Raw genomic sequence first — 23,673 nt, forward strand, 5'->3', positions numbered from 1 at the left:
AAAAGGCTAAACAATCCCAACCGGGAGGATTTCTGTGATTATAAACTGAATATTTCAAAATAAGCTAATTCACTGAGTCACGTCTGGCCTCAGGAAGACTGACTGGAAATGACTTTGTATATTTTATAAAGCAAAACAGTCATCAATCAATCACAGAGATAATCAGCAGATTAACGGATCATGTTGATCTTCTGCAGGCTCAGTTGATATAAAAACATTATTTATTGATTTTTAGTTCAACTGCATCATTAAAATGTCATCACGTCCTGATATTATTTCATAAAATAATGGTTTCCAAATCAAACCCTGATTAAAAACTAACAATGTATCGTCAGGAAATTAACATCCAGAAATCCAGACTACACGCAAAGGCACCACGCAGACTCCTAGACACCATCATATCTCACGTTATAAAGCAGAAACAATGTGTTTACAGATAAAACCTGTAATTATTCATAGTTGTTAACTTGTTTCAGTCATTTCATGCTTTTAATCTGAAAATCTTTTCAGCTGGTTCCAGAAAACTGGAGGAATCTGATGTTTTATACGTATTTTAACATTTTCTGCAGTAATTTCTATAACTTTACTTCCTGGTTCCTTCATGGCCACGACGTTTATTAAAAATTAATTTAGTAAAAACAGCAAATTTGGTCAGCTATCATACTTAACCTTTAATTTAAATCTCTAAAATGTGGATGCTGTGATAAATATTCTTCCAAACAAGAACAATAGCTGAACATGGGAGGGAGAGAGTGTCACATTACGGGAGCTCGTTTCTCACTTTCCTAAGTCGAAAGATGTGATTAAACAAAAAAAAAAACTGTTCTTGTGCTAAATTTAGCCGGCAAGTGCACAGAATGAACTCCAGTGTGTAATGAGCACATAATTACAGGACGTTCAGCTCAGAGTGATAGCAGCCCGGGCCCTGTCATCAGGACCGACTCTTCCAGTTTGTCGGTGCTAAATCTGCTCCGTCTCGTTTGGAGGACTTTTCTGTCTCCGTCTGAAATATCTCAGCAGCAGCAGAGGAGGACGAGGAGGAGGAGGAGGAGGAGGAGGAGGAACACGCCTCGACCGACCTGATCTGAGCTGCTCTGAAAAGAAAACTCAACGCTGTGAAAAACAAACTTTCCCACAAACACACAACTCAATGACAACATGGTTTCGTCTGCAGAGCCGCCACCAGCGATGAATCAAACCGTCTCAGACCTGTGGCAACAAAATCCTCTTGAGTTGAACTGGTTTTAATTGTGTTTACACCGATGAGCTCCTCTTGACGGGCTCAGTCACCGCCGGCAACCACCACAAGCCGCGACCTGCTGCGACCTCACGTGACCTCGTCTGACCACGATGACCTGGCTCTTCTCCGGTCTACTCTCTACACCTTGCACATCCAACAACACCTTGACTACAAGTAAAGGACCGGTGGTTCAATCAGCGTCCGACTAAAATCTCAGAGCCTGAGCTGCTCTGTTCAAACTGTTTAATCAACATTATCCTCTTCATTTGTGAAAGCTCGTTAACTTTTTCAGCTCATCAGCGTGGAGAAGAAAGGAGGAAATAAAGTGGAGAGTCTGTGACGTCTTTTAAAACTCACTCTTCTATTCTTAGTTGTATTTTATTTCTCATTTTCCAACATCCTCAATGTATTTTGATTCTTTTTCATTTCCAAGGCTTTCATTTGTCCTTATCTTTGTTTTAGTCCTTACTGTCCTATAGCTTTATATGTTTTTTTTTAAATCAATTTCTACTGTTTTTATTTCATGTTATCTTTTAATCTCATTCTGTTGCTTCATGTTGTTGTTTTGGTGCTTTTTAATTTTCTCCCTCCTACTTTGGACTTCCTGGTCCGCATTTATGTCGCTGGGTTCTTCTGCTGTCGTGTGGTTTTGCTTTTTATGTCGATGCATTTTGTAACACTCATGTACAAGGTTAGAAGAGTGATATTAAATTTAGACACTGAAAATACAACGTGAATTTAAAAAACAAACAAACACACCAGCATTAACACAATCTTATCTGATTTAATTTTGATTATATCAAATGTCAATCTTCAGATCTTTTATTTCATGTTTGTCTTTTTTCCGTGTCAGCTGAACTAAATTAAATTACACTTCTGTTATCGTTGATATAAATCAGATTAATATTAGAGACAGAAACAGCTCAAACTGCTGCCTCCACATCTAACTGGTCGCAAAAAGACATGTATGTATTTAAAACATGTCAACTTTTCACTGTAATTGAGAAAACAATCAACAGATGAATCCAAAGTGAAAGTAATTATACTGCCTTAATTAACGCACACGGCCGCTTTTACATTTCAGACACACCCGACTGTTTGACGCACCTGTTTGAATCCTCCCTGCTTTACACTAGTTAATGTTTCATCAGATCGTTATAGGTTTTTTTTGTTTTTTTACGTTTCCACTGCCGGAGAAACACAGATCAGAGTCATTAAGTGTGTGTAACTATTAGCTCAGCGTGTCAGGTTTACTGTAGCTGAGCTGCTTTTGTTTGACGACGGGTCACAGTCAAGATAAGGAACAAAAATAATAAACTGCAAAGTCTTCAGTGAATGATTGACAGATGTTTGCCCTACATCAGATGAGTGTGTGTGTGTTTTTGTCCCAGTTATCATCACACCACACACTGAGGCTGCATCATGTGAAGAAGAGCCGTGGTTCTCCACCTGCTCCATCAGCTGGTTCTGTGGTTTTCTCAGATAACTGGATTTAGGATTTGACAGATATTCAGTTAACTCTCATCCAGCTCCTTTTTTCTTTATAAATCTGCTTCTCTACATGTTTGGCAGCCGTTCGATTCCAAAATCTATTGAATTTCAACACAAGCTCACCTCACTCTACTTAATGAGATTATTAAAACCACTGCTGCGATTTAAAATTGGGGTTAAGCCACCAACACTGATTTCTGAACTCTTCATAAGTTAAAAAATGAGTGTTGTCTTGTTTAAAAATGATGATGAACTTGTTTTGTTTTGCATTATTATCATTCAAGGTCTGAAATCACTGGAACTTTTTTCTTATTTTGACCAGTTGCCATGATTTCCTGCAAATAAATCCTCAAAATGATAAAAAAAAATATATATATTTCAAATTTGGGAGAAATGTTGTCAGTAGTTTAATAAATAATAAAACCAGAGAAACTAATCTTTTTGAACTGGTATCTTATATTTTTTCCAGAGCTGTATATGACAAAGACTCCTCATAATCAAGAAGCTGAAATCAGCAGAGTTTTACGTAGTTCTGCTTGGAAAATGACTCAATAATCGATATAATTGCCAATGAAGTTGTGATCAATGCAGGACACGACAGAGAAACATGTACATTTCAAAGGTCAAATACAGTCAAACATTCATGTGTCCTGGTTTCTGTCCTCTGTGACCCAGTCAGCGCTCTCTCCCTCTCTCTCTCTCTTCTGTTGCTTATTACATTAACGACTGTCAGGGTTCATCAGTGAGAGGGAACATGGAGCCACGTGCAGCCGAATAAACACTGTCCTGTAATAAACACGAGCTCTGCTGCTGTTTGTTGTGGTTGTTGTTGTTATTGACACCACAGCAGATTGATGATGGTTCAACTCTGTGGTGACTTCAGACGGCCGAGCTGGTTTTGCATCACATTATAATGTGTTTCTAATTTTGAGTCTGTTCTGTCGTCTATGTAAAGATATTAAAAACATTTCACAACCAATCAGCCTGTTACAGGACGTGATGATCCTGCAACCAACCAGAACTCTCCATTATCACTTCATTGACTTGATTTGATTAATGAGAACGTATGAAAATGGTGGAAACAAAAAGATGCTCAACTTTAAAAGAGATGAAACAAGAAGGAAAAGCTGCAGGAGTTTCGCTTTAAAGGGACAACGAGGAGTTTCAGAAAGCAAAGTGTTATCACACTACATTTCCCATGAGCCTCCGCTGCACACGTCAAAATTCATGGCCCGGCACAAGACGGACGAAAGCGAAAGCATTTGCCAAGAATGTTTTCATTGATCAAGAATGAAAGTCGGAGGTTGGAAGACGATCAGATACCGACGTAGTTCCGACCATAAACGATGACAACTAGCGATCCGGCGGTGTTATTCCCATGAAACCAGGAAATGCTGGGTGAGTCGACCACTAAATAATATCAAAATAACTATAAAGACAAAACTATATATTTATCGAAAATGGACCCATTAACAAGTGGGTAACGTAGATTCATCCACATTAATATGAGACTCTTTTAGAACCAAAAACTCAGTGTCTCTTTAAACAACTCTGAACATTTTCTCTGCTGTTAAAACAAGTCGATTAATTGACTCATGGCGGCTGCATTCCCGTCTGATTAGTGATGATTTGAGCCGTTTACAGCTCCACTGCAGCGGCGTCACATGCCGGCGGTCACATTTCATGACCTCCCTTATCTTCCTCCTTGTTTTGACTTTTTTCCCAGCAGCACAAAGGATCCAGGAAACTGACAACAGGATCCAAGATTTGGCCCAGATCTGTTTCTGTTTTTGTTTTTTTAAGTGTGGATAAAACTGGGAACAGCAACTTTACTTATGAACGCAAACTGTTTTTGTGTAGTGCGAGCAGTGCTGCTGCTGCTGCTGCTGCTGCTGTTGTTGTCTCAGTAATTAACATGAAGTTAGATTAGTATCGTGGACTTTATGGCTGAGCTGCTGTGTTGGATTACATCAGATTTTTAGCCGGCGTACCTAATAAAAGTGGCTCTCTGACTGTGTGAGTGAGACATTATGTCATTAAAATAATTTCTTCCTGGTTGGACCAAGCCCTTCCCCAGCTGTTTGTGCTTTGTGTGTCAATCTGCTGAACAAAAAGCGGTGAAAGACTTGAGGCCTGAGGCTTTGTCTCCTTTCTCACACAGTGAACATGACCTTGGTTAAATTTAGACTTCACACCGCTCTGGTTGGATTCATTCGGACTCATTTTAGCTGCTCTAACAACCAGGTAACGCTCCGGCACATATGGTCCCAGACGCGACTCTAACACAAAAAAAAACATGTATGGCAGCATCTCTCACGTGCTCGCTCAGCTACATTTGTGTCTTCAGCTGTGTGCGGAGCAGCAGTGAAAACGCAGCCCCAACAGCTGTGGGCGACACGTCACTTCTCCTAACTCCGCCTCTGATTGTTCTCCCACGTTTCTGTGTGCAACTCCCTTCAAACTGCTCGGCCAACTGGAGTGTGATGTCTGGCCAGACCCCGCTCATATTACAGGCCTGTGAACGTGCAGCAACAGATGGTTTATCACAGGGGGAAGGGGGCAAAGGAAGAGGAGGAGGAGGAGGAGGAGAATGAGCCGGCCATGAGGCTCTGGAAACTACAAGCTTTCAGGATGTCTGCTGCTGCTGCTGCTGCTGCTGCTGCTGCTGAAGTTCAATTCAACACTTTTTAACATCACAATAAAACCAGTTTCATGTTCATACTGGAGAAAGTATGAGAGATGCCAATGTAAACCAGCAGTGCAAGTATTTCTGCATTCATATAACATTTTTTGCCAGAGCTCCTGAACTATAATGACAGATATCAACATCAATCATTGAAGTTAAGCGACGAGCAAACATTATTTCCTACTGTTGATTAATTTGCAGCTTATTTACATTATCGATGATGTATTTCATCTATAAACTGGGTCGATTCATACTTTATCATATGCCAAACTGTCATCTTCAGGTGTCTTATTCAATCCTACCAACCGACTTACAGGGTAAACATGACTTTATGAATGGATTTACAATTAAAAATGATAAGATCAGTGGCTTGGGAACAAAAGCATTGGAGGGTTTCCAACCAGTTTAGTTAAAAAAGCACTTTATAGCAAATGTTATGACACTTTTTTGGTGGAAAGTTGAACTGTTTAAGACTGTAAATGCCAAAAGTTTGTCAGAGTTCACATGTGCCAAAGACTTCCTATCCTCGGTTCATGAAACTAATCCTCAAACATGGAATAAAGATGGTTTATTTCATATCTATAAAATGGGTCGATTCTTACTTTATCTGTATCCCAAAGTGTCATCTTTTTCCTACTAACTGACTTACAGGGTAAAAATGACTTGATTAATGGATTTAGAATAAAATATTATAAGATTGGAGGTTTTCTAACCAGATTTAGATAACAAAAAAACACTTTATAGCAAATGTTATGACACCTTATGGTGTAAAATTGAACTATTGAAGACTTTTCTAGACTGCAAATGCCCAAAGTCTGATTGAGTTTGAATATCTAATCCTGGGATCATACACCAAAACAACTAATATTCTCATTATATAGAATAAAGATGGTTTATTTCACCTCTTGCATGCGCCTCTTGGCCCTCTCCAGAGCATCCTCGTAGCCCTTCTGCCTCAGCTCGCTCAGGCTCTCGTAGTACTCCTCCGTGTCGTCGCTCTCGGAGAACAGCACCTGGGAGAGGATCTTCCAGCCGCAGGTGTCCAGGGCATGGCCGAGGTACACCTGCAGCTGGTAGCACAGGGCCTCCGTCTCCCGCTGGGACATCCCGGCCCCGGGGGCGCCGAAAAGCACCGTCCACACGCCGGACTGCTCCTCCGGGAAGGACGGCAAGCACGGCTCCAGGTCCGAGTTGACGGCGCACAGCTGGAGGTGGGCTGCCCGCAGGTCCTGGAAGGAGAAGAGCCCGGCCCAGCTGAAGTCCTCCCGGTCCCCTAACCCCAGATCTGCTGCTGCTGCTGGGTCATCCGGAGACAGGAGCAAGGCATCCACGGGGTCCAGGATCTCCATATCCACCACAGCCTTGGGTGTCACAATGTCCCAGGACCCTGACGTGTGGCTGATGCAGTCTAATGTCTGTGCAACCCCGGGTTTTAACCCCCTCTTATCCGCCTTGGTGGTTGTTGTTGTTGTTGTGGACTTTCCTGCTTTGGGGACGGAGTGAGGTCGAACTTTACCCGCTTCATCTTTCCTCGACGTCGGCTTCTCTGCCACCGAGGCACCGGGGGCTGGAGGAGGAGGAGGAGGAGGAGGAGGCGCTGCGGTGGTGGCGGTGATGGCGGTGGTGATGGTGGCGGTGGTGGTGATGGTGCAGTCGAGGAGCGGGTCCAGGAAAGTGGCCCGTCTCTGCACGGTTCTGTTGTGGCAGGTTATGGCGAACTTCCCCTCGACGTCGTTCCAGGCCACGATGAAGGCGAATTTGTGCCTCTCTTTTTCGTCGAAGACCCGCGGTCGGACGGACACCCACCCGGACTCCAGGCTGTCCTCCATGGTGAATGACATCTCATCCAGCCAAGTAAATAAAAGGAAAAAAAAAAAAAAAAAAAAAAACGACAAGTAGATTAACGTCAGCTAACGGAAATTTAAAGGCTAAAGGCTAAACTAGCTACCGAGCTAACGTTAACGGTCGCGACGCAGCTACAAAAAAGTAGAAAAGAAAAAAGAAAAAAACCATCCGGAGCAGAAATTAAACGGTGACACAAACACAAAGGGGTTTCCAGCTTTGTTTACCCGCTGCCAGTGTGCGAGCGGCGGCCGAGGGCGACGCTATAACCTCGGTAACCGTCCGTCCGGACTGGAGGAGCAAGAGCAACCGTCGGATAAAGAAGATGAAGAAGTTGTTCACCGGACGTCGCTGTGTAATAAACGCAACGGCTTCAGAATCAGAACGTCGGTTGTTGTCATGGCACCACCTGACAACTGGCCGCCACCGCCGCCGTTGCCGTTGAACTAACGGACGGACACGACACGGACGTTAACGACGGTTTAAAAACAAAAAAACGAACGAAGAACCGAGCAAGTTCTTTGTCCGCGAGCGGAGCAGCAGAGACATAACAGAACAATGCGGCCGTGCGCTGTCACGTGTGAGCCTCTGTTTACAAGCAGAGAAGGTGGCGCGTGCGTGGTGTTTGTCAAATCCGGGGAGGGGGCGGGATCTCAAACGCCGCAGCTCAGCCCCCCTCTCTGTCCAGATGCTGCGTTCACGGCCACCACGAAAATACGCAACTTGTTTTTATAGCGTTATCTTTGATTTTACATTCTTTTTTTTTTAAATTGAAGTAACAACAAATTACAAACATTTAAGGCACATTTGTGATACAAATTGTGAAAATGTTGAATCAGCTAGCAAGCCAATGAAAAGAAAAGAAAAGAGAAGAGAATAACAATGTGAGGGTCTTATTCCAAAAGGGGTAAATAAATCCAATAAAGAAAAGAGTCTCTGGGTATTTTTGTTTGTCATGTTTGTAGTACAAGGATTTTTGTAGCCTGACAAGCCAGACTATATCATTAATATATTTACTGCCGCTAGGGTGCGTCTAGATTTCTAGGCTAGGATTTTTGTATATTTTGAGTGCATTCTTCCATCCGTTGATGTGGGCTTCACCTTGAGGAATTTGCATCTGTGAATGAAATGTTTTCCAAGCGTGATCAAGTTATTCACTAAGAAGTCTAAGTTTTTTTTCATCCAGTTTAACGGGTGCAAAATAATTTGTTTGGTTTGATTTTACATTCTATCTATATGGCTTTGGCTGAAGCCATAGGGTGAAGCGAGACACTGAAACATCTTGTCGCGATACTTCAGCTTTGAAAGATCGATATTTGTGTCTGCTTTGAGCATAACATCCCTACCTAGCCACCTTGGGATGCATTTCCCTGACCATTTTGACATATTAAGTATTTTCATACTCATGGAGCTATTCACTATGCACTTATACTTATAATTTGTCAAAATTCATTATCAGTCGATTTATTTTCCTTTTCTATCATTCAGGCCATCTATCTTACTTTTAAGGTTTTTTTGTTTTGTTTTTGTTGTTGTTTTGATGTGGAAGAGTTTCTATTTTACTGAAAAATAAATTTTCTTTATTTCTTTAACTTAAAATGTGTAATATAAGTATGTCCATACCAACAAGCTACTGCGAGGGGGCGGGATCTAAAACGTTTTTTTTTTTTTTTTTTTTTTTATGTGGAATAAATTTAGGAGTTTCTATTTTACTGAAAATACATTTTTCTTTATTTCTTTAACTTAAATTTTGTAATAAGTATGTCCATACCAACCATAGACTGTACAACACAACAAGCATACTGCGGCCCCCCCTCCGTCCAGATGTTGCGTTCACGGCCACCACGAAAATACGCAACTTGTTTTTATTGAGTAGCCTATCTTTGATTTAACATTCTGTCTATATGGCTCTGGGTGATGCCATAGGGTGAAGCGAGGCACTGAAACATCTTGTCGCGATACTTCTGCTTTGAAAGAAGTCTTCTTCGAGCACACCTCTACCTAGGCACCTTGGGACGCATTTCCCTGCAGTTTTTTTTTTTTTTTAACCATTTTAGCGGCATTTTTTCGTGCATTATGCCTGTGTCAGACCGACGTTTGAAAAGAGTCCGTAGGAACGAGCTTGTTCTGCAGCTGCTTGCACAGGACGCCGGAGCTCCGGTTTCTCCTGCTGACTCCTCCTCAGAGGACGAGGACCTTGTTCATCCCGAGACGAGACAGAACAGCGACGACTCCGATTTCTCTCTTCCTTTACCAGAAAGGTGTGTAATGTTTGTTTTATCGATTACATAGCTATTGATTTGGTGTAATCTACCTTTATTACACTTTCAAAATAAAAAAAATATGTGTATATATACATATCTTGATCAATGAAAACATTCTTGGCGCAGTATGCTTGTTGTGTTGTACAGTCTATGGATGGTATGGACAAACTTATTACAAAATTTAAGCTATATTGAATCTCTCAAAAATACAGTTCGTTTTCATGGCTTTTTTTATTTTTATTTTTTAATGTCCTTTATTGTTGTTGCATATTGGTGGATTTCTTGGGTAAACTGTTCCAGGCTGGGTTTGGATTCTGTCCATTTTTTTGTGGATATGAAATTTGGCCATAAGCAGTAGGCTACCAGTTGTATAAAACATGTTGTATCTTTGTCCATCTTATTGTTTTCAACAACAAAAAAAGATACTTTTAGTACCTTATCTTTCAAAGCAGAAGTATCGCGACAAGATGTTTCAGTGCCTCGCTTCACCCTGTGGCTTCACCCAGAGCCATATAGATAGAATGTAAAATCAAAGATACTGTATGTATTTTTTATGTGTAGGTTTGTTGTTCATTGACTTCCCCAGCACAGTGTGTGTTTATTGGTTATCACGTTTTTTGCTTGTGTTTAGCCGTATTACACTGTCAAAACTAGGCCAGTGAATAAATACATTTGTTTTTCTTCCATGTTTTGTTTTACAGTGATGATTATGATGATGAGGATTATAAGCCAGATTCATCACATGGCACTGCATCAGGACTTGCTGCGACCCCACAGTCGACTCCTGGGACGAAGGCTGCCCCCCTTCCTCTGCCATCGTCTTCATCCGACTCCGACTCACCTGAAGAGAGGCAGACCAAGCGCAAAGGAAAAACAAAACTCAGAACACCAAGTAAGCAAGGTGCGTCGACGACTCCCGCTTCACGTGGAAGAGATGAAGATGAGGGGGAGAGGTGGCGTGACCGACAGGAGAGCGACAAAACACCTGACCCTCTGCGATTCACACCAGCCAGGACCCCCGGGCCGACCTTTGACACGACCGCATCCTGGTCTCCCCTCGACCTCTTCCAGCTGTTTTTCACCGCTTCTGTCGTCCGGACCGTGATCGACAACACCGACGCCAACGCCGCCAAGAGATTGCAGGCGGGGAAGAAGTTCAGGTGGAAACCGCTGACGGTCCAGGACTTCTACACTTTCTTGGCCGTTGTGATCTTCACCGGCCTCGTCGCGGTCCACCACAGGTCGGACTATACTGGAGGAAGAAATGGCCGTACGGCTTCGCCTTCCCCGCCGACAAAATGACGCGGGAACGCTTCGAGGCCATCCTGTGGTCGCTGCACCTGAGCGACCCCAAAGAGGACGAGGAGAACGAGAAGAAGAGGAACACCGCAGAGTATGACAGGCTTTTTAAAATAAAGCCGCTGTACACGGAGATAGTGACTGCTTGTAAAGCACACTTCCAGCCGTACCAAAACATCTCCATTGACGAGCGGATGGTGGCGTCCAAGGCCCAGATTTCCATGAAGCAGTACATGAAGAACAAGCCCACCAAGTGGGGCTACAAACTCTTTGTGCTGGCGGATTCTTCGACGGCCTACACTTGGAACTTCTTTGTGTACATGGGGAAAAGCGTGTTCGTCACAGGCCAGGGTCTGAGCTACACCGCGGTGATGGACCTTTTGCCCTTCCCTCTGCTCGGCGGGGGCTACACCGTGTACACGGACAACTTTTACACAAGCCCCGCCCTTTTTCTGGACTTGGCAAAAAAGAACATCGGCTGCTGTGGAACCATCAAGAGGAACCATGTTGGTTTTCCACAGACCCTGGCCAATGATCTGCCAAAAAAGGCCGAGAGGGGAGATCTGAGGTGGATCCGAGTGGACGACAAACTCCTCTTCGTCAAATGGATGGACACCCGTGAAGTGGCCATGTGCTCGACGGTGCACGAGGCCTTCAGTGGACAGACGGTGAGGAGGAAAGTGAAGGAGGCCGGTGTGTGGCAAACCAAGTCCATCCCCGTCCCGGACACCGTAGTGGACTACAACCGTCACATGGGAGGCGTGGACTTGTCTGACGCACTCATCGGCTACTACAGCGTCCACCACAAAACTATGAAATGGTATAAAACCTTTTTTTACCATTTTGTGGACGTCGCCGTGGTGAACAGCTTCCTTCTCCACAAGGAGCTGTTCAAGCGAAAGAACCACCCCACGCAGACGAAGCCGCACACCCAGAAAACCTTCAGGGAGCAGCTGGCTGCAGAGATGCTGGAGTTCGCTGACGGCTCTGCACCCCCCGAGCCCCCGCCCCCTCCCGCCGCCACCTGCATGCCCGACTTCTACGACGGCGAAGGAGCCAGAACCAGGAGGTTTTGTAAGAGGTGTCAGGATGCTGGCATACCGCGGGTGAAGACTGCTGTTCACTGCAGGAAGTGCGAGGTCCCTCTCTGCTTCAGCTCAAAAAAGAACTGCTTCCTCTTGTGGCACGATGGTCAATAGCCTGACACACCTCCAAGCAGGCTGCTCTCACCAACGCTTGGCTCACAAACAGCAAGGACAATAGTGTAAATAGTGTATATAGTTGTGTTGTTTTTACATGTTTTGCAGTGTTTCCTTTTTATTATGATTCTATTTTATTATTATTTTCATTATAAATAAATCTGTTCCACTTGGAGTCAAACTCCTTTGTATGGTTTTCTTTGGGAAAATGTATTTAGATGTCATGAACACCTATGGTGACATAAGTGAAATATATAGTTTGGTACCTGAGAAATTTCAAATGGCACATACTAAAACCTCTGTAAGTTTGCTCTGCTTCACTTTATTAGCGTACATATTGGAACAGGTAATGTTCAAATGTTTTACTAGGGTTTGCTACAGATTTTGAGCAGATACTGCATCATTCCAAGGGGATACTTATTCTATAGGCGGAAATGAAATCTGTGATTTATGCTGTGTGCCAACCTCATTTACTCTGACTCAGTAACATATATACTGTAACATACAAATCTTACAAGTGTTCCCTTTATTATGATACCAGGATTATTCAAATAGACCTTGTGGTTGCAGAGATATACTATATATTCATTATGGGCATGTCATTTTCAAGCAGAATTCCAAAATAGAGGCTAGTTGAACACTTTCATGTTCAGACCAGCATGTGCAGGTGATGAACGCCTCTGTCCCGTAGAGGGCGCTGTAGTTGCACTAATGATTTTTCAGGGACTTGTGCAAGAGACAGGACAATGTGAAGACAGGTGGTGACACTAACTAGGCTTCCCCCACTCACTATTCCCATGGTGCAATCTCCCATTTGGTGGTTGGTTAACTAGTTCACAACACAACTCCCATTTAAGCAAAGTTACAGTTAATCATATTAGGACTTGAAGCCCCTGTGAAGCTTTGCATTTACTATTCATGCAACACAACTTCCTTGTGTTGTTGGCAGCCTATCACATCATCACTAGCATCAGCTCAAGAAAAGATGTTTGACCAGTTTTAGAATCAGTGAGTCATTGATGTTCGCTTGGGTTTGTTTCATTTTACCTGCCGACTTTTAGACGGTTTTAACAATGAAAGCAGCACAAATTTATTTGTTGCTACAGCTTTTTCTGACAGCAGCCGTCCTGGTTAATGCAGTTGATCCAATCTCAGTGGGTGTTGGCATTTTTTCCAAACTGTGGAAGGTTTTTACAGCAGATGAGAGTTGTGATTCAAAATGGATATCCTTCAACAAAGAAGGTGAGAATGTGAGGACAATGTATTTTGTTGATATGGCTTTGTTTGAACTCAACTTAAAGAACACTTTAACTTCTGCTATTATTTACTTTAATGTATGTTTACTTAAATGTATAGTCCAAAACAATACATAGCTAATAGTTCTGTTTATGTTGTTACTCAGTAACTCTAAAATCATTTTCTGGTGTTTTGGCTGTGTACCGTCCAGGCCTCAGGAATGACTTGGAAAAGAAGCTCATCGGGCAGCATATTGCGTTGCCTATCATCCTGAAGGCTGTGACTGGATTCCTGAGTGATGACAACCCGAAGAAGCCGCTGGTTCTCTCTCTGCACGGACCAAGTGGCTCAGGGAAGAGCTTCGCCAGTGAGATTATTGCTGAAAACATTTACAAGGAGGGAATGAAGAGCCGCTTTGTTCATGTTTTCATAGCTACGTATCACTTTCCACATAAAAGTCAAAATGATTCCTACAAGGTATGGTGAGACGGACACAAAGAGGCATCATTTACCTCAGCCTCCAGCCCTATGACTTCAATAAACCGTTGTTTCTCCTCAGTCTCAGTTGCAGCAGTGGATCAGAGGCAACGTCAGCAACTGTGAACGCTCTGTGTTCATCTTTGATGAGATGGAAAAGATGCACCCTGGTTTGATTGACAGCATCAAGCCGTACCTGGACTACTATGCCAAGCTGGATGGAGTTTCTTACCGGAAAACCATCTTCATCTTCCTCAGGTGAAAGGACCAACACATTAACTGACCTAGATGATCTCTGAGGTTTAGTCTGAACTGAGTTGCTGCTGTTAGATAAAGCAGCACATGATATCAATGCTGAAAATCAAGTGTTTGTTTTGCTTAGGAAAAGATTTGCATGGTAATGTATTCCTACATTAGCTTATGTATTACTAGACTATAGAGAATAATACAAGTCCCAGAGCTGGTCATCAGAGTCAAATTCAAATGCATGCTTCTTCTTCTTCTTCTTCTTCTTCTTCTTCTTCTTCTTCTTCTTCTTCTTCTTCTTCTTCTTCTTCTTCCCTCTAGTAATGGTGGATCAGAGGAAATCAAAGCAACAACTATACATTTCTGGAAAGAAGGACGGAGTCGAGATGAAATCGAGCTGAAAGACTTGGAGGAATTAGTCTCTGCATCAGCATTTAATGACACAAGTACTGAACAGCTCTTAAACTCTTCAAAGCAAAATAAAATAATCCTATTGTTTTTTTGTTTTTTTTTATGTCGACCTATAAACTGCTAACTGGGTGAATCTTTTAATCTCTCATAGGTGGCTTTCATCATTCAAACTTGATTGATGAGAACCTGGTGGATTTCTTCGTACCGTTCCTGCCTCTCGAGTACAAACATGTTGTCCAGTGTACCATGGCAGCGATGGAAGCCAAAGGATATACACCAGACCAGGATGTGGCAGAAAAATTAGCCAAAGATTTGGTCTACTTCCCCAAATTTGAAAGAGTCTTCTCCACCAAAGGCTGCAAGCTGGTAGCAAATAGGCTGTACACCTACATAAATGTCACCTTATCCATCTACAATTGATGGTGGTGGAGAGACTGTTCGGTGCATTAGTTTGGTTGTGGTTAGGTCTGGTGACAATATGATTCAGATTATTTTCATACTCATGAAGGGTTAGTTCGTTATTTTGTCCATACTAATGTAACAGACTGTTCTGTGTTTATGTGTGAAAAGGAGGTGTGTCCCTCTGAGTTGCCGTAGGGCGGAAATAAGATCGCGGGGTTTACCCTTACCGCTGGTGTTGTGTAGGTGTCTCAGTCTGGAGGAATAAAAGTGAGCAGAGCTGCTACTGGACACGCCATCTCGTCTCCTGTCCCGTTTATTGTTTTCTATATCAATACAGTATAGGCGAACCCAGAACACTAACAAGCCTGCATGTCCACAGCAGAAGTTGGTCCAAAGTTTTTGTGTAAAGGGATGTGGAGTGAATAAAAATGGTTTTGTTGGTTTCCCTTTAACAATAAAAACCCATTCAAGCCAATCTGTCTAAAATAATTTGAATTTGTGCATTTATAATTATCTATTTGCATAAGAGGTGGAAGACTTTCAAAACTCCAGTCATGTCCATCTGGCCTCAATCCAACTTAACTTAAACTCATTCACCTTTCACTGCACTGTCTGATGACCTTTTGAGTCACTACACTTCTATTTACACAACCATTTAGTTGTAATTGTAAATCTGAACCGCTTCAAACAGGTGGTCCGAGTTATTTTGAATTCCTCAGTGTTTGAGAATTAACATCAAATAGTGTAAAACAAACAAACAAACAAAACATTCACAAACATAAATGATGGTTTTTAAAAGACAAAGAAATCAGAAATTAAAGATTACCATTAATCGAAGAATCTTTGGACTCTGACGTCACGACACCCTGCGTGTGCATGACAACGTGAACGCCTCTTGCTCTTTACTGCCCCTCCTCCTCCTCCTCCTCCTCCTCCTCTTCTTCCCAGAGAGTTGACTCCGCTTTTAACGAGCTGTTTACACACTTTTTTAATTGTTTTCACTGGTTTGGATAAACAGGCGGCAGTTGGAGCGACATGAAGCCGAGGAAGCGACACGTCCTGCTGCTGCTGTGGCCGCTGCTCTGCTCCGCCGGCCTCACCGGAGCCATCGAGCCCATCAGCACCAGCATAGCGGTTGGCATGGCTGCGACGCTAACGGCGTTTTTAGCGAGCTACCAGAACATATTTTACCACTTCCACGAGTGCTGTCGACCCGAGTGGATTTCTTTCAACAAGACAGGTAAACAAAACACGAGTGTGTCCGGGTGACATTTTAGCTGCTATAATGTGATATGTTATGATGGTCTTTTCTCGCTTAAAACTGTTGAAAACCGCTGATTTATTAGCACGTTAGCCAAGCGAACGCGCGTACTGCATTGTCAGTTAGTTACGTAAGCAACGTAGTAGAATGGAACGTTGGAATGTTGGAATGTCTTCATTTTGTATCATTTTCTAACTTCACAAACATTCCAAAAAAAGGCTGCTCAGTTGAACAGATCCCCGTCGCGTGTTGATGACGTACCAGGAACTTCCGCGTTGTAACTGTAACGAAGCTAGCCTGCAGCAGAATTAGCGCGGTTGTTGTCAGGTTGTTTACCGCACAGGAAAAAAAAACACCACTAATACCAGAGATTAAACGGTTTTAACGATGAAAGCGACACGTTTATGTTTGTTGTTATATGTGTTATCGACGACCGGAGTTCTGGTAAACACGTTTGATCCGATCACGACGTCGGTGGTGATCGGTGTCGGTGCTACCCTCGGCCGGACCATCTACAATTATTTACACGAGAGTTGCGATCAGAAATGGATAGCGTTAAATGCAACAGGTAAGCGCTTGCAGCTTTTTTCGATACACACGAAAAGGCAAATACCGATTATTATTAGCAGCAACCTGTGATCCACATGAGATGGAAGTACCACGGATCACCTATTGGGTTTTAACCGTCAAAACTGAAACCTAACGAGTAAAGTTACACTTTGGACTTAGTGTTTCTGTACTTTGAGCTAAACCAGATATCTGTTTAATTTGAGTAGTTAGACTTCCTACAGTAAGAACTGTAGAGGAGATACGGCTCAGTTTAAGAGTCTGAACGTAGGTGGATAAAATCACTGTTTATCTGGTGAGAATAACTAATAGCCTACTTTTCTGTCTTGAGATCAAGTGACTGATTCGGCCCATGCAATTATATTACACCTCTTCTGAAAAGCTCTTTGGTTGTTATGGATATAAGTGTATAATCATTTTCCTGCTTATGAAATATGGGCCTCTGAAATTTGATTCATTGAGTTAATGTGAGCCACAGAACCAACTGCAACAGCACTGTAGTCATCAATAATCAATGAATGAATCAATAAATAATGAAATTTCCCCTTGAAAAAGTATGCTAAGATAGACATGCACAGATCACAACAGAGCCATTAACCCCATTGACTCTCTGTTGTTGTACTTCCTAGCCCTGCAGAATGACCTGGACCGGTACCTGTTCGGGCAGCACATCGCATCGCGGATCATCTTAAAAGCCGTGAACGGTTTCATCAACAATCCAACGCCTAAGAAGCCCCTGGTGCTCTCTCTGCACGGATGGACCGGCACGGGGAAGAACTTTATGAGCGAGCTGATCGCTAAAAACATTTACAGGGAGGGAATGGACAGCAGCTTTGTTCACGTTTTCACCTCCACGCTTCACTTCCCACATCCCACTCACTTCCTCACCTACAAGGTACGGAGAGAGCGAATAAGTTCAGTCGCTTAACTTTTCAGCTAAAAAACCCAGTGACTCTGTGTGAATTCAACAAGCTGCTGTTTCTCCTCAGTCTCAGCTGCAGCAGTGGATCCGAGGCAACGTCAGCAGCTGCGAACGCTCCATGTTCATATTCGACGAGATGGACAAGATGCACCCCGGGTTGATTGACAGCATCAAGCCGTACATGGACTACTACGACAAGCTGGATGGAGTTTCTTATCGGAAAGCCATCTTCATCTTCCTCAGGTGAGAAGCTGAAGGGGTCACTCCGGGTTTTCACTCATTTTCAGGCACTTCCTCCTGTTGTTAGAGTTAGAAAGAGCTGAATCACCGTTGCAGATGACTTGACGGCTCTTTTGAACCATAGAAATTCTGGGAAAAAACTGAACAGAGCAGTTTAATAATAATAATAATAATGCAATAAGAAAGAATTGGTGTGATTGTATTTACATTGTGTATCTTTATTGTTCTGTCATCAATGAAAAACAGTATGGTGACAAATCTACAACTTCCGAGCCTCTGTCACATGACTGCGTTTCACCAATCAGATGTAGCCACTCGCGACGCTTGCCTCCGTTTAACCAATCAGACAGAGCCAGGCAGTCACATGACCGCACAAAAAATCTCCGCGGTAAACAGGACGGCCACTCCGCCTCAAATTTGAGAAACTGCGGCTAGTAAATGATTAGGATGACAATGACGTCAGCCCTGGTATGTCGTGGATAATGTCCGTGAAGGTTCTCAGTCATCCGGTTTAAACCCCATATACACCTGGAGACATGTGACTCGAGTCTCGGGGGTGTGGTCATGTGACTTTGGTTTCACTAGAAACCAATCATCTGTTTCTGGCATTAGTCTCAGAACAGAAGAAGCCGCTTGGATGAGGGGTGAAACGTCTTCAAGCAAGAGAATAAGTCCAGTTGCTTTTTACTATCAGGGATTAATGGGCGACGTGAACTGTCTGACGTGAAACGTAACACCCCCCCCCACACACACACACACACGGGGTCACAGTAGACAAACACACACACAAAGAGCTTATGGACAGTTCATAGATCTTTCATAGATAGGCCTATGTAAGTTATTGTGGCTGAATTGGTCTTAATTTATGTTACTTTGTTAAAAAAAAATGTCATTTAGGCTTTTGTCTTAGTTGTTAAATGTTGTTCTTTGGCAATATCTGAATTTTTCCATTGCTATTTATATTTTTGTGTATTTGATTAGTCCTACATTTATGTGCTGATCATTAAACGAACAAATCAGAGGTTACTCAGCAGTTACTCAGTACTTGAGTGGCTTTTTCACCAAGTACTTTCTACTCTTACTCAAGTAAATGTTGGAATGGCTACTTTTTACTTTTACTTGAGTAACATTATACTAAAGTAACTATACTCTTACTTGAGTACAATTTTTGGCTACTCTACCCACCTCTGATCAGTACTCATGGGTTGGACCTTCAAGTTGTGGCTCTTTAGCACCGACAACATCTGTGGAGTAACATATACACAATAAACTAAACTGTTTCCTGTTTGTGATCTTCCTCGTAGCAACGCTGGCGGGGACAGCATCGCACAGACGGCTTTAAATTTCTGGAAAGAAGGCAGAAATCGAGAGGAGATCGACCTGAGAGACCTGGAGACGTTGCTCTCTCTGTCGGTGTTCAACAACAAAGAGAGTGAGTATGAATGCTGGAGTTCTAGTGTCGTCGTTTTTAATCATTACCAGCTTTCTTTCAATGGTCTTTTTATTGATGACAAAGTATGTATGAGACAATCATTGTACAGGTAAAAAACATTAAATTTTTTTTACAACATCCACCCATGACACAACACAACCCCCTGTCCAAACATCCGAACATGGACACACATATACAGCCACTGACATACAGTAAACTTGAAAATAGATGTAATAGAAATTAAAGCCGCAAGCGGCGATGGCGGGCCCTCGCTCGCCCATGCCGCCGCGGGGCCTGAGGCACACCGGGGCCGTGGCGCGGAGCAGAAAGGGAGAAAAAACCCGGAAGGAGGCCAAAAACGCAATGTTTCGTTCATCCACCAGGGGGCAGTCACCACATGCGGTCTGGTGCGTTCAGGGGCCTCCCCTCATCACTCGTGTGAAGTTTGGAGTGAATCGGACAAAGCATGAGGGAGTTATGAGCAGTTAAAGGTTCGTCCACTAGGGGGCAGTAATGGGATGCGTGCAGGTGTGTTCAGGGTCAGTCCCTCATCACACATGTGAAGTTTCTTGGAAATCGGACAAAGCATGAGGGAGTTATGAGCAGTTAAAGGTTCGTCCACTAGGGGGCAGTAATGGGATGCGTGCAGGTGTGTTCAGGGTCAGCCCCTCATCACACATGTGAAGTTTCGTGGAAATCGGACAAAGCATGAGGGAGTTATGAGCAGTTAAAGGTTCGTCCACTAGGGGCAGTAATGAGATGCGTGCAGGTGTGTTCAGGGTCAGCCCCTCATCACACATGTGAAGTTTCGTGGAAATCGGACAATGTTGATGTAAAATATGGCACTTCCTGTTTCCACTAGGGGGCAAAAGGAGTGAGATCGCCTATGAGTACATAGAAACGTTGAGGTCGTGACCCTGGACCTGTGTACCAATTTTCATGTTGATACGAGTTCATTAAAGCCATCAAAAAGCCAAACGTATTGTCATGGCGAGGAATGGTCGCCGCGTCGCCACACGGACGCCATTACTCGTAGCTTCACAGCGTTCATGATGGAGCTTCACCACCTTAGTCTGCATGTTTTAGAAGTGGAATGAAGTTGATGGGGCAAAGTATGTACAATTTCCAAATTTTAGTACACTTCCTGTTACCACCGGGGGGCGCTATGAGTTACGTGGGAAGTTAATATATCGGGACGTTCAGGGCGGAGCCGTCATCATGTCCAGCAAGTTTGAAGTTGATTGGATGAAGTATGTGGGCGTGAGAGCCACTCGTATGGACATGGCGAGCACGCCAAAGTTAATTGAGCGCTGGCAGCCACGCCCTTTGACCTACGGACTCACGGAGCACAAGATAAGCTCAGGTAGGTCTGGAGATGTGGTGTACCTAATTTGAACTTGATCGGGCGAACGCTGTGGGAGGAGTTCGTTTTGAGCGGGAAAAATCAAAACCAAAATGGCCGACTTCCTGTTGTGTTGAGGTCATGAGGTCAAGAGGATTTTTTGTATATCTGGGTATAATACATATGTGTACCGAATTTTGTGTGTGTATGACAAAGTAAGACGATGGCGATGCCATTGACACGTGTTTGTAGGGGGCGCTATTCAGCCATTTGGCCACGCCCATTTCCAACGACTTTAAAATATCAAATTTTTCGCGAGGCCTGATGTGCATGCCAAAATTCACGCGTTTTGGGGCATGTTGAGGCCCCCAAAAATGCGATTTTAGGGAGAATATAATAATAAACATAGCAATTACAATAGGGCTTTCGCTGGGCGACTTGCAGTCGCCGCTCGGGCCCTAATAAAAAATGACTAACGACCATGCTTAGAGAGAAATAAATAAATAAATTATAAAAAAAAGTACAAATAGATGTAAAAAAAAAAAAAAAAATATATATATATATATATATATATATATATATATATATATATATATATATATATATATATATATATATATACAAAAAATTAAATTAAATTAAATAAAAAAAATAAAAAAAGAGGGGGGGGGGGCTACTCAGAAATTATTGTTGAAGGTTCCTCATAAAATACCAGAAAGGGGCGCCATATCTTGTAGAATTTGTTCTCTGATCCCCGAATAGTGTATCTAATCTTCTCTAGATTCATGCAGGATATCATGTCTCTGAGCCAGTGTGAATAGGAAGGAGGAGCTGGGTCCTTCCACTTGAGTGAAATAGATCGTCGGGCTAGTAAAGAGGCAAAAGCCAGAAAGTTGAGCATAACTTTAGATAAATTCAAATCTGGGGCAATGCCAAAAATGCCAGTCAAGGGATTGGATTCAATTTGATGAGGAAGGATTTCTGATAAAGCATGGAAGATGGATGTCCAAAAGTTATCTAAAGAAGGACACGTCCAGTACATGTGGTAGAGTGAGGTAGGTGCGCCTTTACATTTATCACATGTAGGGTCAACATCAGGATACATACGCGCTAATTTTGTCTTTGATATGTGAATGCAATGCACTACTTTAAATTGCAAAAGTGCATGTCGGGAACACATGGAAGAGGAGTGTATCCGATCAAGCACAGAGTCCCATATGTAATCATTACCAGCTTTTATTAAAAATAAACCTCCCTCTCTCTCTCTGTCCCTGTAGGTGGTTTCTACCGCACCAGTTTGATCGACAAGAACCTGGTGGACTTCTTCGTCCCGTTCCTGCCGCTGGAGTACCGACACGTGGTCCAGTGCGTCATGGCCGAGATGGAGGACAGAGGACTGAAGCCGGACCACGACCTGGCCGACAAACTGGCCAAAGACTTGGTCTATTTCCCCAAATCTGAACGAGTCTTCTCCGTCAAAGGCTGCAAGACGATAGAGAGCAAGCTGGACTACTACACATAACGTCTCCAATCGGACTGGACGCTGCGCTCGATCACAATGTGCACTTTTATTTTTTTTAACAAAACAAAACAAAACAAAAAAACTCAGCCAAATGAGTGAGGAGAGGACGTAACAGCAGCTGAACTGTGTGGCTCCAACGTTTCCTCTCGATTACACTGAAAGAAGGGTTGATGAAAGGGCTCAGCACCAGTCGAGTGAAGACTTAATAAGACTGGAATATTATCATTGGTGGCTGAATGAAGGGTTCGATCTCAGCGTGTACGTCACGATGAAGAGTTTTCAGAATCGTCGTTGTCTCGCTGAGAGATTCTTAATGATTGAACGTGTCCTGAATCGATGACGCGTTAACTTTTCTGAATGAGTTTTTTAATCTGTGCTCCAGGTGTATGGACAACCGGAGAACACCTGCCTTAATCTTTGCGGTCACTATGTTTTTTTTAGAAAGATGTCCTCTGTCTTATTTCACACGGTGTTGGGACACTGGGGTTGAGGTTCGCTGGTCCTACAGAAAAAAACAAAGTCTCACTGTTCAAACACAACGGGTGATGATGCAGAAAATAGTTTGTATCATATGAGAACAGACATTCGCAGGATGTTTTTTACACTGAGAAGCTGTATAGTTGTAATGTGTAATATCCGATTAGATTAATGCAATACATAACAGACTGATTTTGTTATGTATACAAGAAATATGACTGATGTCTTTGTGGCTTATTTAAATATCCGGATGTAAATTTGCCTTTATAGGGACACCTGGATTTTTTTTTCTTCTCAGGATTAACTCAAAAGACAGATTTTATCAAAATGTGATTTCTCTTAACTTCAAAGATGCTGACTGTTCAGAATATAAAATTCCCCAAAATTATATTGTATATACGATCGGTTGGTTGATTTTAAACAAGGTAATATTTGTGCCTAAGTCCAGTGAAAATGTTTGTTTTTTTCTTTAAAAGCAGAACCTGTCTCTTTAATATTTGGATTTGAAAGAGGAGGAAGTCATGAGTCGTACCTGTGAAAACATTGTGAAAACAAATCGCTCTGTTGGTTCCTCAGTCTCTGACAGTCTGTAAGAGTGGATGTAGAGCTCACATTATCAAACTGCTTTGCTGTAAAACATCACCAGAGGGAAAAAAACCATCACAAATAAAAGAAGAAATAAGAAACCTGTTTCAAGTACTGAGTGTATATAAATGAAGCTGAACTGCCACTGGACCAAAGTTTATTGTTTCTACAAAGCTTTATTTTCCTATTTAACATTCAGCTTCGGTTTCCCTCTGTTCTCTAAATGACACAGATGAACGTTAATACTGGACTGAAACAGTTGTTGTGTAATAATCAAACCGGTTGCTAAACACTGCTGTGCAAAGTGCAACTTCAGCTCCAAGTCTGAAATAAAAGACGATTGAGATACAGTGACATCATGTTGCAGACAGGACAGTGAGAGATGTGATTTTGTATAGTTAATACATTTCTTCTTTTTTTTTTACATTTAAAAGTGTAGGTTCACTCCAGATACTCAAAAATAGACCTGAGCATTAATGACACTCACTGTGTTGTTGGGTAAATCAAAGTAGTTGAATGATGACTCAATCAG

At 42.7% G+C, this 23,673-nt stretch overlaps 2 protein-coding genes across 3 annotated transcripts in view; one reads left to right on the top strand and one right to left on the bottom strand.

Annotated features, from left to right (window-relative positions):
• Positions 1 to 7,817, bottom strand: part of jmy (junction mediating and regulatory protein, p53 cofactor) — a 28,526-nt gene extending 20,709 nt beyond the window's left edge. Inside the window, exon 1 of the mRNA XM_083983133.1 lies at positions 6,320 to 7,817. Coding sequence (XP_083839259.1) covers positions 6,320 to 7,258 — 939 coding nt within the window. The 5' untranslated portion in view covers positions 7,259 to 7,817. The remainder of the gene's footprint in view (positions 1 to 6,319) is intronic.
• Positions 7,818 to 15,734: 7,917 nt separating this feature from the next.
• On the top strand, positions 15,735 to 23,580 carry LOC310995217 (torsin-1A-like). Of its 2 annotated transcripts, none has more exons than XM_083984198.1 (5): positions 15,735 to 16,033; positions 17,251 to 17,516; positions 17,611 to 17,786; positions 19,088 to 19,215; positions 21,835 to 23,580. In XM_083984198.1, exons 1-5 carry the CDS (start codon positions 15,829 to 15,831, stop codon positions 22,077 to 22,079), a joined length of 1,020 nt encoding a protein of 339 aa, XP_083840324.1. In that variant the 5' UTR covers positions 15,735 to 15,828; the 3' UTR covers positions 22,080 to 23,580. The 2 variants fall into 2 exon arrangements, with proteins under 2 accessions (XP_083840324.1, XP_083840325.1); XM_083984199.1 differs by lacking the exon at positions 15,735 to 16,033 and adding an exon at positions 16,338 to 16,622.
• Positions 23,581 to 23,673: the final 93 nt, after the last annotated feature.

Source organism: Trachurus trachurus (genome assembly GCF_905171665.1).
Source record: "Trachurus trachurus genome assembly, chromosome: 12".
In the NCBI taxonomy this organism is placed as follows: Eukaryota; Metazoa; Chordata; class Actinopteri; order Carangiformes; family Carangidae; genus Trachurus; species Trachurus trachurus.

Coding starts and splice junctions, on each gene's coding strand:
- LOC310995217 (XM_083984198.1), top strand. CDS start 15,829: ATGAAGCCGAGGAAGCGACACGTCCTGCTGCTGCTGTGGCCGCTGCTC. Junction 16,034..17,250: donor GATTTCTTTCAACAAGACAG/GTAAACAAAACA, acceptor TGTACTTCCTAG/CCCTGCAGAATGACCTGGAC. Junction 17,787..19,087: donor GCCATCTTCATCTTCCTCAG/GTGAGAAGCTGA, acceptor TCTTCCTCGTAG/CAACGCTGGCGGGGACAGCA.